The following is a 16,864-nucleotide window of genomic DNA, read 5'->3' on the forward strand; positions in this document are numbered from 1 at the left end:
GCCTTAGTTTCAAATCATATGTCTCCCCCTTTTGTTCTGGCTGTGTACTGGTAAGATAGCTTAAGTCACAAAATCCTAAACACAGCCTTACTGTTGCATGAATAGCTCTGGTGATACATCGTATTTCTCTGCCAGAGTTCATTTCACTATTAAACAAACTAACTGCTAGACAATTATTTCCTAATTTTAAGAGGAAAAAAACTTGCCTCCCCCTGGAACAATATAAAAAAGGATAATATAAACAATGACTGACCTTCCTTGTAGATAGTTATTAACCCTTCTGCCTCATAAGAAAAATTAGAAGAAAATGTCCAAGTACTATTTAAAACCTAGGATTTTGGTGGAGTTTTTGTTGCTGTTTTCTTTACTTTCTGTATTCTGGTAAACTGGTCCCATTGAGCCTCAAACAGATTCTCATTCAATTCTTTCAGATCTATCACATAGTATTTTTGCAACTATCTTTACCCTTAAATTTGTTTTTTTTAAATCATGGGATTCATTCTTCGTATTTCTGGAGACTCATAGCATCCTCCCTTCCTGGGTTAACCTAAGCCCTGCTTTTCTGCAGCCTCTAGGCAACTTTGGAAAGTTTATAAAATGGCACTTCAGGTTGGCTTCCATCAGTGTAGATAACATACTTACGATAACTGAAAGTCCCAGAATGTAATCTGCATTAATTTCACAGTTTCATGAAAATACTTAAATACATAATTTTTAACTTAATCTACTCAGATAAGAGGTAGTCCTGACCCCTTAATAAATAAGACCGAAAATTATATTTTATATTTTAAAACAAATAGTAAATAAATAAGTATTCATAAAGTTTGAAACAAAATTCTAAAATGTAAAGCTGCGCACACATTTTTGAAAATTAGGTGTTCATAAATCTGACTCTGACACTTTATGTAATAGCATATGACAGTGGGCAATCAGCCTCTCCAGTTCTGTTTTCCCCAATTAAAAAATGACAAGGATGAACTAAAGATTATCTGCAGGTTTCTTTCAGGCAGATTTCATAATTTTACATTCAAACAAAGAGGGAATTTTTTTGTTTTTTCTTTTTCATACTAGAAAAACCAAAGCACAGTTAGATTAAAAGGGATATGAAGAATAGCCTTTACATGTCCAATAGTGAGTTTTTAATATACTAAAATATTATTATAACCCTTAATACCAACTGCTATAAATGTGCTATGGTGGTCACAAGAACTGGACTTAGCATTCATGTTTCCTTCTAATCAAGTACTATAATGTTCATCTTTTTAAAATATCGTACAAAGCAAACAGCGTTTTGGGTCTAGATGGACTTTATTTTCTTCTCACTATTGAATTCTAATCACTTACTCTTCAGTGTAGACAGTAATGTCTGAAGACCGAGGACCAAGAAGAGATCCCTCTGGACAGACTAAATGAATAAAGTAAAGATTTCTGGTGCAAAACAGTATCATCTATAAGTCTAAGGGAGCAAGAACCATCTCTGGAACATAGGAGTGACAAATGCAGGAAGGAGTTTTACAAATTTTGAGATATTCCCTGGGTTGGCTATGGTTCATTTAGATGCCTCCCAAGATAGCCCAGGAAATCCCCAGGATGCATTCAAATGCCCACTTCTCAATCCTAACATAACATAGTGAGGCTACTCAGATATGTGTAGTACTGTCCTGGGCCATAAGAATAGTTTAAATTATTATTCAAGACTGAAATCATGTAATGACTTATAGATCCGGGTACCATCTTTCATGGTACACCTAGAAGTGGTATTGTCCAGACAGGCTAGCTGCCTCCTGATAAAAGAAGACCTATTTGCTTCAGATTCTGAGGCAGTAGACACCCATGCCTTGGAGCTATCCATGGTGCTTCACTCAGACTCAACCCACCACTTTGAGCAATTTGTGTATTAGCTTTCCTTTTATTACCTCTCAGAATCTGTCTGACTTGTCACCCACATTGTGGCCTGTGACAATCATGCCAGTATCACAGGCCACTTGCACCCTCCAAGTACTCCACTTTGCCTGTGCCCAAACTAACAAGCGCCTTATGTTGTCCTAGCATGGATCTCCAGCTAACCTATCTTTGTCCCCCAGGCCTGCTACACCATCTGTCACACAAAGCCCTTTCTGTAGATACATCTTGTAGAAGATCACTGACATACTCTGGGCAAAAGATTATGGTTCTTCAGAGCCAAGTCACCCACATGATACCTTACATGAGTTTTAAACCTTATTGTTACAATTTTTGCCATTTATACTGGCAATTTATATGATTTTTAAATTTTGCTACATATGTTTCTGTGACTGACTTTGGGATAAGTAAAAAATAGGAACTGTTAACTCCAAGATTAATTTGTGGGTTTCAGGGACTCCACGAACCCCTTGAAATCATGTGATTCTTTTGGCAGATACATGTTTTTTTGGGAAAAAGTGTGTTGAGATTCTTATCCTTAAAAAGTTAAGACCACTGATCAAGATGCTGGTAACTCCCAAATAATGATCACTCCAGATTTAAGCACTAGACTTTTATATCTGTGGTGTAATAAATATATTTGGTGTTTATCATAGTTCCTGGCAGGGCTCCTAAAACTCTTGGAATTTCCTGGTTATTCCTAAGGAGTTCCTTTTGATCACACTTGTGCTGTTAAGTGAGTAGGCAGGGGCTCCTAGATAGCCTCAGAACGAGACTGGTTCCCAGGAAGACCAATTGATTAGAAGACTGGAACTTTCAGGCCCCGCCTTACCCCACCCCCACAACCTCTGGAAAGGGGAAGAGCTGGGGGCTGGAGAATGAAGCTCTATAAAAACTCTTGAATAAAATTTGATGAGCTTCTAGGTTGGTGAATGCATCCCTGTGCCAGGAGGATGGTACACCCCAGTCCCTCAGGGATAGTTGTTCCTGTATTCAGAAGCATTCTGCATCTTCCCTGGTGTATCTCTTCATATGACTGTTCTTCTGTATCCTTTACATATCCTTTAAAATAAACTGATAAACATAAGTAAATGTTTTCCTGAGCTTTGTAAAGCCATTCTAACAAATGATCAAACCTCTGGTAACCTCTGGCTGGTCAGAGGCACAGGAGAGCAAACTGGACTTGCCACTGGTGTCGGAAGTGGGCAATCTTGCAGGATTGAGCCCTTCACCTGTGGGATCTAACACTGTCTCCAGGTAGATAGTGTCAGAATCGAGTTAAATTATAAGATGCCAAGCTGGGGTCCACAGAGAATTGGAGAATTGTTTGGTGGTGTGGAAAACCCTTGAGAATATTGGACAACTGCCTATTAGACACCTCTAAACTGATGTCCAGAAAACATTTCAAACTCAAAATGCCCAAAATGAAACTCATTTTCTTTCTTACTTCCCTACCATGTTCCTCTCCTAATCCTCACCACCTCAGTACAGGCTTCACAACCTCTTAGTTGTAAAGATAAAAATCCAGTGACTGCAATGGGGTGTGCGTGGGGGGCTTGATAATGTGGGTGAATGTAGTAGCCACAATGTTGCTCATATGAAACCTTTGTAAGATTGTATATCAATGATACACAATTATTGATAAAATAAAATAAATAAAGAATGCTGTCAATCATGCTTGCTCATGATCACGACTCTTTTCTTTTCCTCATTCCCGTCATCCTAGCAGTTACCACTTACAACTTTTTGAAAGCCTAATAAATTCTTAAAACATTCCTGAAGCAAAAAAATAATATATTCTATAATCATTTTCAGGTGGTAAAGCCCTCCAAATATTTAATGATTCTACAGGTTAGGAACTCTTCCCACTGCACCACGACTTTTCATTTTTAATAGAAAGTGTAACACTTTCTCATCATTCCCCCTCCTCAAATAACTGTACTAGGAATATATAAGAGAATGTAGGTAAGTCTTTATTCTTCTGATTTTATGTAATGAAGTCAAAATAGTTTTCCTTTATCAAACTGACAAGTGGGGGCTGTTTCTGCAAAACAACTCTTATTTGAAATCCCCTTCATTCCTGTCTAAAGGGGTCAAAGCACCACTGCTCAGAGAAGATAGCTGTTCTCCAATTTCCAGAAGATAATATGAATTTTGCTTTGTTAATAACTCCCTATCTTTACCCAGAAGCCAATGTGACAGATGGTACTGCAAAACAATTTCCAAATCAGAAATCAAAAATAAAGTAAAAAATCACTGAAATTCCTGGCCCCTGGCACTATTTTGAAATTCTTATTGAGAATGGGAGGAGACAGGAAGGCTAGATCTCCAAATGAAATTGGAAGACCCTACAGGAAGGTGTTTCTACTTCTCAGTAGAGCTTAAAAGACTTCTTGAGTACTCGTTGTCTTAATTCATGCAGCAATCTTTCCTAAAAGAGACCGAAAAATATCAGGGAGCATACAATGAGCATCTCTCCCATTCTCTACACATTGCCAGTGAAGATAAAGAAGTTCATACAGATTACTTTATTTTAGAGCCACTTCCTGACATACCGTCCTTATTGGTCCTTTGTAGAGTGAACTAATGGCAAACTTTAAGATGTGCTAACCAGATTTTACTTTCCATTTATTACTAAAAACCAAAGAGGACAAATACATCCTTGGAGGGTAGGTGGGCTTAATTTTTTTCTAACTACTGTCAGTTGTCCATGTAAGAGAGCAAATCAATATGCAGCTTAAGGCCAACAAATGCTGATAATCATCAAGAACAGAACAAAATTCAGGAGTATCCAGAGTGGGAATACCCTAGACAGTTCTAACAGCTGCTTGTCAAAAAAGCATAAAGGGACTGGGAAAAGACTGTAAAGAAGGCAATTAAAATTAATAAATGCCTTAGCTGTCCAGACCAGCCTACAGTGTGATTCAAAGGCAGTTTATTACCTTGCCTCTCTCAAATCATTACCAAGTGACCAAAAAAAAAAATGCAATCATTCTCTTAACAGGGTCTTTTACAAAGCATAAATTTTCATTTTGATTAAGCCCAATTTTCAATTTTTTTCAAAAATAGGTCATGTTTTTGGTGTTCTCTAAGATTTCTTCACTGAGATTCAGCAGATTTGATTTTATTTCACAGAAGTTTTACTTTATATTTTACAATTAAATCAATGATCCATTTTGAATTAATTTCTGTGTAAGGCTGAGGCTGAGATAAGAGTTCATTTTTTCACCCTATGGTTAAGAGGATGAAAAGCTACAGACTGGGAGCAAAGCACCTATCTGACAAAGGACTCATATCTAGAATATATAAAGAGCTTTCAAAACTCAACAGTCAAAAAACAAACAGTCCAGTTAGAAAGTGGGCAGAAGGACACAAAGAAATATTTCACTGAAATATTTCATTAATATTTCACTAAAATATGGATGGCAAATAAGTAATGAAAATATTTCTGACATTAATCATTACAAAATGCAAATGAAGATGGTGTTGGGCCATCACTACACATCTATTAAAACAGCTAAAATAAAAAAATAATGACAATACCAAATGCTGATGAGGGTGCAGAGAAAGTGGTTCTCTCATATATTACTGGTGGTAATGTAAAATGGTACAGCCACTCTGGGAAAGTTTGTCAGTTTATTTAGAACTAAACATACCTTAATCATACAACCTAGCACCTGCACCCCAGGGTATTTATCTCAACAACACTAAAGTTTGCCCACACAAAAACCTGTATATGATCATTCCTAGTAGGTTACAATAGCCAAATACCAGAAACAACCAAAATGTCTACAAGGGGAATGGTTAAACAAACTCTAGCATATACATACCATGCAATACTACTTAGCAGTAAAACAGAACAAACTATTGATACACACAACAATTAGGATGGATCTCAAGGGCATTATGTTGACTGACAAAAGCCAATCTCAAAAGGTCTTATACTGTTTGACTCCATTTATCTAACATTATAGTAAATGACAAAATTACATGGATGGAGATTAATGGTATCCAGGGGTTAAAGACAGTAAGGGAGGGGGAGTAAGTAGGTGTGACTACAAAGAGGTAGCAGTAGGGAGATCTTTGTGGTGATAGGCTACTTTTGATAGCCTTGACTGTGGTGGTGGTGGTACCACATACATACATGTGATAAAATGATAACAGAATTACACACATAGTTACACCAATAATTAATTTCCTGATTCGATATTGTCCTATATAGTTATATAAAATGTAACCAAAGGGAGAAACTGGGTAAAGTGTACACAGGGATCTATTATCTTTGCAACTTCCCATGAATCTAAAATTATTTCAAATAAAAAATTTTCAAAAATGCAGTCAATGTAAAATCATCCAGAAGTTTAGGAAACATGGAAGAATTGATAAATGTGTTGAAAAGGATGCTGCTCTAATGCCAAAGGCAAACCAAAGAGGGATACGGGTCTTCATGGTACACCCTAGAAAGCTGAAGAGTTTTTCCAACTCTCCAAAATAGATAATTCAAACATTTAATGAGCATCTCATATATGCAAGACATTGTGCTATAAACAGTAGTGGGATTAAGAAGAACAAAAGTTCTCTGAATTAATTTACACTCCAAGAAGATAAAACAGAATAATTATTAAAGGCCACAGGGCCTCTGTGAAGGCAGTTACCTTTGCCTGGAATGCTCTTCTGTTTTACTAGTTAATTCTTACTTAGCCTTGAACTCTCAGTTCTTTGTCACTTCTTCAGGGTATCCCTCTCTAGCTCTCTTAATTGCCCTCCATATTAGATCTGGTTCCCATATTAAATGATCATATAGTACCCTATATTTTTCATTCATAAATGAAAGGTCTGTGCAGTTCACCACTGTATTCCTAAACCCAATGCCATGCCTGGCAAATGACAGAAGTTCAAAATATATTATATGAATAAATCCATTCAAAGCTATAACTCTTATGTACAAACCAGCAGGCAGACAATAAGGGCTACTGGGATATGGGAGAAACCAAGATCACTTCAGCTTGAGAAAGCCAGCTCATATGGAGCAGAAGTTTCATGAGAGAGGAAAAGTATCTTATATGCAGAGCTGAATATGAACGTCAACATTTTGGCAACAGGAATACACTAACGAATTGAAAGGCAAGCAGCAGGTACATGTTCTACAGGAAAATTAATGTGGGGAATGACTTGAACTGAGAGGGTAAGACACTAAAGGCAATAAAAATGATTGTGAGGACACTGTAGTAATGCAGGCACAAAATGATAAGGTCCTGAATGAGCGGGGTGGCCACAGAACAGACAGATGTGAGCAACACTAAGAATGAAGACTTAAGGACTGATTAGATACAGTGACATGAAACAGGGAAGAGTCAAAGATAATTCAAGAGGTTTAACAGTGATCAGGGAAAGATAGTACCATTACTAGAAGTCAGGACTAAGTTCTTCTCTTAGGAGAAGGAATGTGCTTTGTTGGAAGTGATGGGCAACATCTACATGAAAGAAGATGTGACACAAGATGGAAAAAAAGTCAAGGCTGGCAACATAGATATGTGAGTTGATCAGTTAGAATTGTATGAGTTAATTAGATCTCTCGGAGGTAAAAAAGGTATAAAGGGCCTTGAATGGAATTCCTTTGAAACCATTTGACTTGCCGCTTACTTGAATTATGTTTATCAAGCTAAAGAGTGTGAGCTCCCTGAGGGCATATCTGATCTCAACCTTGCATACCCTAAGTACACATTACAAGGTGGTGTACATAATTGGTGCACAATAATAGCCTAGTAAAGGAATCGATTACTTTCTAGATAATTTCTGATTAATATTTCCTGTTCCACCTGTACTTTGTATTTCAAAAAGCGATGCTCTAGGTAGTGCTTTGAAAGGTACAGGCTTCACTTGAAATTAGTATAATCACTGAGTTTAAACAGTTTAAACCATTTAGTCAAAGCTCTGATTTGTTAAGGCTCCAAGATGGAGACCAGACTTTGGGACTGTGAACATCTTTTAAAAAATTAAGCAGCCTATGTGGTGGGGACTTGAGAATGGGGGAAATATCATAACAACAATGTTGCTCATGTGACTGTATATTAATGATACAAATAAATAAATAAATAACCCCCCAACAAGATTGTGAGTAAAGCAAATTCCCTCTATAAGGAGGAGATACTCTTTAGGAAGTCTTTCAATAACATTGAATGGGAAATATTATTTACTGAGAGGATGAAACAAATGAAAATTTTCAATTGTATGTCTATACAAGTTGACAATATACAAAAAGTAAAGAAGCTTCAGATGAAACAAAGAATAAACAAGGTAATTAAAAGGAATTGAGAACAGTTGAGATGCATACTCTTTAAAAAAAGCATAATGAGGTAAGTCCAATATTGGCCTCTCCCACAAAATATTCCTGGGTATTACAGTCAGGGGTGGGGTGGAGTAATGAGCTAATCTGATCCAATACTTAAGTGAACAGTACTTCCCCAGCTGCAGTTTAAAAATAAGAAAAAGAACTAACATGGCTTAGGGGAAAAATTTGTTGACAGGCCCCTAAAATTAAATGATCAAGGTTGCAATACATTACAATGCTCGAAACTTTACTCAGAAAATGTCCTCAGTGCTCCCAGATAGGTGTGTGTGTTTGTGGGAGAAGTCAGGCAAGCGCAAAGAAACCAACTGGGGTCACAGACTCAACCTGACAAGTCGTGTCTAATCCAACTACCCTCTCAATATCCGACTGGCTTCCACAAGTCAAAAAGATGGTCAACCAGTCTCTGCCTGCCGGTTTCCAACAAACAGCAAATGGACCACTCTGGTAAACTGACCTTTCTCAGAGTTGGACAGCTCTAATTTGTTGCAAAACCCTCGAAGTTATCTCCCAGTAACTTTCACCCCTGGTCCTGGTTCTCTCAAGAGCAACACAGTGAAAGGTGAAAGTCATAACTTGGATTTCAGCTGAAAAACAAATTAACTAACTAACTAGTTATCGTTTCCTGGTATGTCAGTACGTTCCCTTCTTTCAAAAATAGGAAAATTTGATCTTTTCCCCCCCACCAACGTTTGACTCCTCTTAAAAGAAAAAGGAATGCCTGGCACAGGTTCCTTTAGACTCTGAGCTACGACGTCCAGAACAGAGCTGAAAAAAGGGGCTTAATACTAGGAGACGTTGCAGCCGATAAGAAATGACCGTTGCCAAGGAGCAAACGGCTCTAACGTGTGGCCCCGTGTTGGCCCGCGACAGAAGCCACAGAGACCTGGCCTGGAGGCTCTGAGGCTGAGCGGCCAAGGAGCCTGCACCTCTTCCTGCCACAGCCGCGGGGGGCTGGGTGGACGCTCCTCCCCGGGCCAGTGGCCAGCCCGGCGCCTCACAGGGGAGAGCGCGCGGCCCCGGAGAAGCGGCATCACTGAGAGGAAGGTTCGGTGAAGCGCCCGGCAGAGCCTAAGCCGAGCCGCCGGGCCGGCCGCCGGCACGCCCAACCAACCTGGCTCGCGGGACGTCGTCTTGAGAACCGGCCCCGGTGGGAGCTCCCGGAGTGGGAGCATCTCCGGCTCGACCGGGGTCCCGTCTATCCCGCCCGCCCCCCTCTCTCAGTCCCGGGTCCAAAGCAGAGCCGGTGGCCTCCCCAAGGGGTGGTGCCCAGGAGGCACGCCGCGTCGGGGGCGGATGCCGCGGGCCGGACCGAGCTCCCGGGCGGGCGGGCGGGTCGCTCACCGAGAGGACGCTCATGCGGATTGGGGTCTCCAAGAGGCACGCCATCTTGAGCCTTCCCACCCGGCTGCGGCCGGCGCCGCGCGGGGGCGAGCACTTTCGACAGCGAACGATTGGGCCAACGACAGGCGCCTCTGCGGAAAGTCAGGCACGTAGAGGAGAACGGACCACGCTCTAGAGAACGCTGAAGTATGGCCAGGGCCCGCAGGAGCAAGGCCGAAGGGAAACCGCGCGAGGAGCCTCCTTACGAATCGTCCTCTCAGAAACAGCAGCTACTGTCAGCCTGCGGTTGGAGGTGGGAGCGGGCAGCAGTTCCCGCATGCGCACAGACGACCTGCCGGCCCCACCTGCCTCCCTGTCGTAGGAGCGGCCCTTACAACGGCGGCTCTGAGCTTACTCTCTTTACCCCCAGCCTTTCCCGTTTCTCTTCGAGGGCGTCCTCCAGGACTGGACTGAACTGTTTCAGAAAGGTGAGGTTTCGCCTCAGAGCTGCGAGCACCTTCTGCTGCCAATCTCTGGAGTCCTCCGGCTCTGCAACAGAGGACAACCACTACGGTCAGCCTGGACGTCCGAAACCTCCACTCCCAAAGCGCCGCCTGCACCCACCTGGTCCACATTCAGCCAGTGGTCCCGGTCTTCAGCCTGAGAGCCCAGGACTGCAGACCCCACCTGAGTGTCCGTCCCTGGGTCAGATGCTGCGGTGTTCCTGCTCCCGGGTACCACTGCCTCAGGCCCCCAGCCCACCTCCGGGATTCTCATCCTGTGCCGTCTGGACCTCTGAGATCCGGGCTCAGACCCACCCCAAGTTACCTGGGGGCTTTCAGGCTTTCTGACTTGCACTTGAGTCCTGCCCCAGATTCTAGGCCCTGCCTACCGCTGGCTGCAGCCTAATCCCGGCCCCACCCGATGTCTGCATCCCACTGCCGTGCCAGGTTCCAACCCGTCCAGAGGCGGAGGCTCAAGGGTGGAGTCTTCCTCTGGCGCTGTAAGCTTCGCAAATTGATTCATTGCCATTTGTGAGCTCGGGTATTCATACTTCGAAAGACGAGTATATAGAGACACATATGTAATTTGAAGTTCACTTTAACGTTCATCATTTCAATACTTATTTGCTCTAAACTTAGCGTCGTTATGATCTCCATTTTACAGATGGAGAAACTGGTGTCAGAACAGGTCTTCTGCTGCTAGTAAGAGTGGTTCACGATTCAGTGCTCAAGTGTGACCTGCTTCAGCATTATTTGCCCCAACCATTAAATCTGGTGTACTGTTAAGAATAGATACTCTAGAGCCAGAACGACTGGGTTTAATCCAAGCTTCACTTACCAGCTGCATTACCTGTGGCAAGTTAAACTCCTTACACTTCTGTTTTTTTTCCTGTAAAATAAGGGTTTATGAGGATGGAGAATGTAAACCTCTTAGAACATGCCTGGAACGTGGAGAGTGTTCTATGGCCTCAATGTCTTCAGCAGTAAAGGAGGAATGATGAGAGCTTAAGAAAAAAGGAACTTTAAAAAAGAAATTAATGAACTAATGATGTTGATGTAACTGCTTTGAGAATGTTATGGTTGGTTGTTGTGGGGATTAAACGTTAGTGTATACAAAGTGCACTGCATAGGGGCTGGAAAACAGTAAATACAAACAGTAAAAGTTACCTATTATTTGTGCCTGGCACGAAGCCTGTGCTCAGTGGATATCTGTTGGGAGAAAAATGCATTCACTTAAAGTTTGCCTCATTTCTTGTCCAGTGATGAAGGCCCTTCGTAAAAATAAGGGTGATATCTAGGGAGTTCTTACTATATAACAGAGATATTAAGTGTTGTCTCTGTGCTAATTTAACCATTCGGCAACCTCTGTTACAAGAAAGAAATGGAAGCACAGAAAGGTTACACAGTCTGTATGTGAAAGTACAGGGATGCGATCCCAGGCATGGCCTTGGGTATCTGGCTTCACAGTGTATTAGGCCCAAATGGCAGATGAAATAAAACTAGTACAAACTAAGAAATGAATTTTGAGAACAAATAAGATTTTCAACAAAACAACTTTGAAAAGCCTTTTAAATCAGGTACCTCTTCTAACATGGAAGTTTGGTTGGCAACACTTTTCACTTCATCCCAAAGGAATTTTTTTAGCTTGTCTATTTCCCCATATAGATTGACCAGCTCTTTTTCTTTCCATTCATTAAACAGCTTCTCAGCTTGTATTTCTCTCTGACGAGTGCTCTCTGCTTCCTGCAAAGTAAAGCAAGAATAATAGAATCATTAATTCCATATTATGTCAAATATGTACTGAGAAACTGCCAGGGACCCTTCCCCATGCAAGGCATTTAGATCCCCTAAAGAGCATCTGTCCCCATTGTTTGGACTTGTAGTGGGACAAGTCTTATATGAACTTAAAGTCCCATGAGGATCATGTCGTTTCTGTCTTTATATTTCTCACAATGCCTGGCATAGTTGGTGCACAATACGTGCATGATGAGGGAATGAATAGTGAATGAATAAATTAAAGAATGAGTGAGGATATTTATGTATCTTCATTCTACAAATAGGTGCTGAGTACCTCCTTTGGGCTGGATTCTGGAGCTTTATCCAGTCTTTGTGCTCAGAAAGCTAATTAACTGTATCATGTAAGAAGTTAAAATTCAGGTGCAAATGCCCTCAGAGGGTGTGAAGAACACAGGAACTGCACTGCCCTGCTCTACTTTTGGCCATACGGGTCTGGCAAAACAATGGACGTTTCCTTTCCAGACTGCCTAAAATCATTTGCTCCTTCCAGGAAGCCGCCGTCCTTGCTCCAACCCTGGCGCTGGAAGCCAGCAGGAACTCAGGCCCAGTGGGATGTACGTGCATCACGGGCTGTGGGCTTGGCCCAGGATGGAGTCTCCCTGACTGTGCTTCTCCCTGCCCACCTGGAGTTGCCACTGCCTCTCAGCATTCCTCCTTGCCTCCAGCTCCCCTTGGGTCCACTTCAGCTCGGCCCGCAGCTCTTCTAACTCCTTCTCCACTGGCTGTTTTACTACCATATCTATGCAAAGAGAGAGTGACCACTTTAACAAAGTCAGTGAAGTGTAGCTCCTCACCTCAATCTGTATCTGATCCTACACACATGAAACCCACCAGCCTCACCTCAGAACCCTAAGAATCCTATTCTATGGTTCCCTGTATTGGCAGAAGGTCTGAAAACTTTGATGTCTTTCAACTTCCCTGAAACCATGGAACAAAAATGAGAAACTTTGTCAGAAGACAATATAGTTCTTGGCTGGCTTTAGCATGAAAGGCATGAGGCATTGGCTCACCTGTATTTCCATTTTCTCCTTCAGGGCCTGGAGCGCCTGGGCCTGCCTGAGTTGCTCCTCAGATTTCTCATCCTGCTGTGACTTGAGGTTGGAATTTATCACACTGTGGGACTGCAGTGCCTGCAATTTCTGAAAAGGCCAGGGTGTAGTTTTATTTAAGTGAAGATCGAATCTTGATGTCTTGAGCAATGTCAGGAGGGCACAGCTTAGCCCAACCACAACCCCCCAGCCTGTCCTCCTTAGGTATCTGCACACCTGCAGATACACAAGTCCGCACGCCCCTCCACTAGGGTTCTCCTGAGTGCTCAGCCCTTGTTCAGGAGAAGCCAGTTCCCGTGTAAGAACAGAATTCAAGAATATAGTTTCAACTGCATGGACTTCTGCTATACTCAAATCCCAGAACTGGCCTGACAGCTGCCCCATTTCTTCCTCAGTCTCAAAAAGGCTGAAAAGAATCAGGCTGTCAGAGGACGGTCCCAGGCAACTGTACTTGAACATTTGTCACTTTTTAAAGTACATGTAGTGATTATTAGATAGAGGGCATTGTTACTAAAACTCTAAGATTTTCTTTGAAAATAGACACGGCTTTTCTTAGGTTGTACTTTTTTGAAACAAACAATTTTTACTTGCAGTAGAAATTAATTTGGGTTGATAAAGTGATAGCAGGGGTATTGGAAGCCAGCTGCCTGAGAATAGAAAAGTCATGAGCATTAATGTAGCAAAAGGCGCCTTAAGAACATATTTTCCTCTCCTTACAGCACTTCGCATTAAGGAAATAGGAAGATGCACAAAGATTTCTATACAGGAATGTTATTGTGTGATTTGTAATAGGTCACTATACATTTTTAAGTAAGCCTTATAATTTATGGAATAATTCAGTTGTGAAGTTATGATAGCTACATCGTGGGATACTATTCAGCCATTAAAAATCATGTTTTCAAAGTGGACTTAATAACATTGGAAAATGTGATGTAATCTTAACTGAAAATAAGCAATACTCAAAACCCCACACTATACAATTATATTTATATCTATATCTATACATACATACAGAAAAACAATGACAGGGAATGAACCAAAATATTAACTGTAAGTGATGATGTCCATGATTTTTATTTTCTCTTTTCTACCTTCCTGTACTTAAGCTTTCTCTATCAAAGGCCTACCTTTTTTTCAATTTTTATACTGTGGTAAAATACATAGAATATAAAATTTACCATCTGAGCCACTTTTTTTTTTGGTATCATTAATCTACAATTACATGAACATTATGTTTACTAGACTCCCCCCATCACCAAGTCCCCCCCCACAAACCCCATTACACAGTCACTGTCCATCAGCTTAGTAAGATGCCGTAGAATCACTACTTGTCTTCTCTGTGTTGCATAGCCCTCCCTGTTCCCCACCCTCCACATTATACATGCTAATAGTAATGCCCCCTTTCTTTCCTCTCCCCTTATCCCCCGCTTCCCACCCATCCTCCCCAGTTCCTTTCCCTTTGGTAACTGTTAGTCCATTCTTGGGTTCTGTGTTTCTGCTGCTGTTTTGTTCCTTCAGTTTTTTCTTTGTTCTTATACTCCACAGATGAGTGAAATCATTTGGTACTTGTCTTTCTCTGCTTGGCTTATTTCACTGAGCAAAATACCCTCTAGCTCCATCCATGTTGTTGCAAATGGTAGGATTTGTTTTCTTCTTATTGAGCCACTTTTAAATATACAGTTCAGTGGCATTAATACCTTGATAATGCTGTGCACCCATCACCACCATCCATCTCCATAACTCTCTGCATCTTATAAAACAGAAACTCCGCCCATAAAACAAGGACTCCCCATTCCCCCTATGCCCAGCCCCTGGGAACCACCATTCTACTTTCTGTGCCCAAGAATTTGATTACTCTAGGCATCCCATGTAAGGGAAATCATGTATTTGCCTTTTTGTGGCTGACTTATTTCACTTAGCATAATATCCTCAAAGTTCACTTATGTTGTAGCATATTGCAGAATTTCCTTCCTCTTTAAGGCTGGACAATATTCACTTGTATGTTTTTACTTCATTTTATTTATCCATTCATCTGTCAATGGACATTTGGGTTGCTTCCACATCTTAGGTACTGTGCATAACACTGCTATGAACATGAGTGTATAAATATCTCTTCAAAGTCAGGTGTTTTTTATTTTTTATTTTTTTAATTTTGGTAAAACCTTCAATTGGCATCCTTCTGATGTCTCAGATTCTTTGAGTACTTCCTTGCTTTCTGGAACAAGATGATCCAGGCTCATTTTGTACTTTCTCTGCCCTGGAATTAACTGCTTCAATAAGCAGACTTACTTTCTTTCAGAGGAGAATGGGATTTAGAAACCAAGGTCTGGCACCTGCTCAGTCTTACCCCCAGATTATGCTCTTTTTAAGCATGTTTCCAGAGTTATCTTTTTTTTTTTTATCTTGCGCAGTGTTGGGTGCCTCTGTCTATGCACTGTCTTAGCTCTGATAGAATCAGGGGATTTCTTTCCCACCACACAGTTTGAAAGCTCCTGCCTATTCAGTGATTGGCCCTTCACATTTGCAAAAATAATTATCTTCATTGTTCACTCAATCCGTTTTCTCCAACAATCTTCCCATTTTTTTTTCCATTCAGAATGGGAAGGTGGTGATGTTTTCTATTTAGTTTGATTCTCCCAGGATTTAAGAATATCAATGAGAATTTTCAAGTTTATTGACTGGTGATGCCTTTGGAAAAGGGGTGTGAGTTGGGAATAGAGTTTGGAGCTAAACCACAATGCCATTCTTCATCCTTATTTATAATGTATTTCCTTCTTTGGCCACTACTTTTTGAATGTTATGGCATTAAAGTTTCATTTTGTGTCAATCACAAAAGACAAAAATTCTAATTGGCTGATATTAAAATTTTGTTGTAAAATATACATGGAAATCACAAGATTCCATTACACACTGAACAAAATGTTTAAAATTCAACCACATAATACAGTGCTGTTGGGCATATAGAATAAATAGAGTGGTCTTATATTACTTAGGAGAGTTTAAACTAGCACAACCAATTTGGAAACTGATACAATCTATTCAATCTAAACATATATCTACTCTGTTATTCAGAGAGTCCATTCCTGGGCATAGTCCAAGGGAAGTAAGTGCTATGTTTACCAAAAGATTTTACAAGAACGTCCTTTATTCATTACAGGCCCACGTTAGAAACAATCCTAACAGCCTTCCTCAGGAAAGCAGATAAGCTATGCTATGTTCACACAGTGGAATACTACACAGCAATGAGATAGAGCATACTATGGCTATGTCCATCCATAGTATAGATTCAAGGATGAATCTCACAAACATTAAATTAGGTGAAATAAGCCAGATACAAAGAGTATATAATATATAATGACATGAATATGAAGTTTAAAAACAAGGAAAGCTGACCTGTAGTGATAGAGGTTAGAATAGTGCTTGTGTCTTGGAAGAAGGGGCTCCGGAGGAAGCACAAGGGAGTCTTTTGGAATGCTGGAAGTATTTTATATCTTGGTATGTGTGGTGGTTATATGAGGGATTACATAGGTAAAAATGCATCAAAATGTGCAGATAAGATTTCACTTGATCATGTTTAAATTTTTTTTATGAGCTCAATTTAAATTTTTTACATGGAGGGTACAAAGGATCCAGAGAAAGACAATTCTTATAGTTTAAAATCATACAGAAAAAGTTAAATTTAGCAACACTGTAAAAAGCATTACAGGAGATCCAATACAGAAAGAAGATAAAACATTAAAAATTGGAAATATTAGATTTCTTTTTCTACCCTCTTGATCAATTTAAAGATCATGAAAATGATACCATCCTTGTACTTTTGAAAGAAACTAGATAGACCACTCTGAGTACAATGTCTTTCAATGGATTTATGGTTTGTGACAATCTTTCCAATGTCTTATTGCCATTGTTCTGTTTACATCTTCTGTTTCATTTTGAGTTTT

The 16,864-nt window shown here is 40.6% G+C and overlaps 2 protein-coding genes and 1 long non-coding RNA gene across 7 annotated transcripts in view; 1 reads left to right on the plus strand and 2 right to left on the minus strand.

Moving 5' to 3' along the window:
* Positions 1-10,429, minus strand: part of ARMC8 (armadillo repeat containing 8) — a 110,759-nt gene extending 100,330 nt beyond the window's left edge. For 3 of the 5 annotated variants that reach the window (XR_008996557.1, XM_057498848.1, XM_057498849.1), the window contains exon 1: positions 10,199-10,429. Coding sequence is in view for 3 of the 5 variants with exons in the window: in XM_057498848.1 (XP_057354831.1) it covers positions 10,199-10,351 (153 nt within the window). In the remaining 2 variants the exon portion in view is untranslated. Of the gene's footprint in view, positions 1-9,595; positions 10,124-10,198 lie in introns of all 5 variants that reach the window. The other 2 variants (XM_036904283.2, XM_036904279.2) reach the window with 1 other exon arrangement.
* On the plus strand, positions 10,427-13,339 carry LOC130683019 (uncharacterized). Its single transcript, XR_008996571.1, has 2 exons — positions 10,427-10,577; positions 12,909-13,339. It is a non-coding gene; the product is annotated as an uncharacterized LOC130683019 (long non-coding RNA).
* Positions 10,896-12,814, minus strand: LOC118922013 (cilium assembly protein DZIP1L-like). Its single transcript, XM_036904284.2, has 2 exons — positions 12,498-12,814; positions 10,896-11,820 (listed from the first exon to the last, which is right to left on the minus strand). The coding sequence occupies exons 1-2, from the start codon at positions 12,609-12,611 to the stop codon at positions 11,620-11,622; spliced, it is 315 nt and encodes a 104-aa protein (XP_036760179.2). The 5' UTR covers positions 12,612-12,814; the 3' UTR covers positions 10,896-11,619.
* Positions 13,340-16,864: the final 3,525 nt, after the last annotated feature.

Source organism: Manis pentadactyla, chromosome 1, assembly GCF_030020395.1.
Source record: "Manis pentadactyla isolate mManPen7 chromosome 1, mManPen7.hap1, whole genome shotgun sequence".
NCBI lineage: Eukaryota > Metazoa > Chordata > Mammalia > Pholidota > Manidae > Manis > Manis pentadactyla.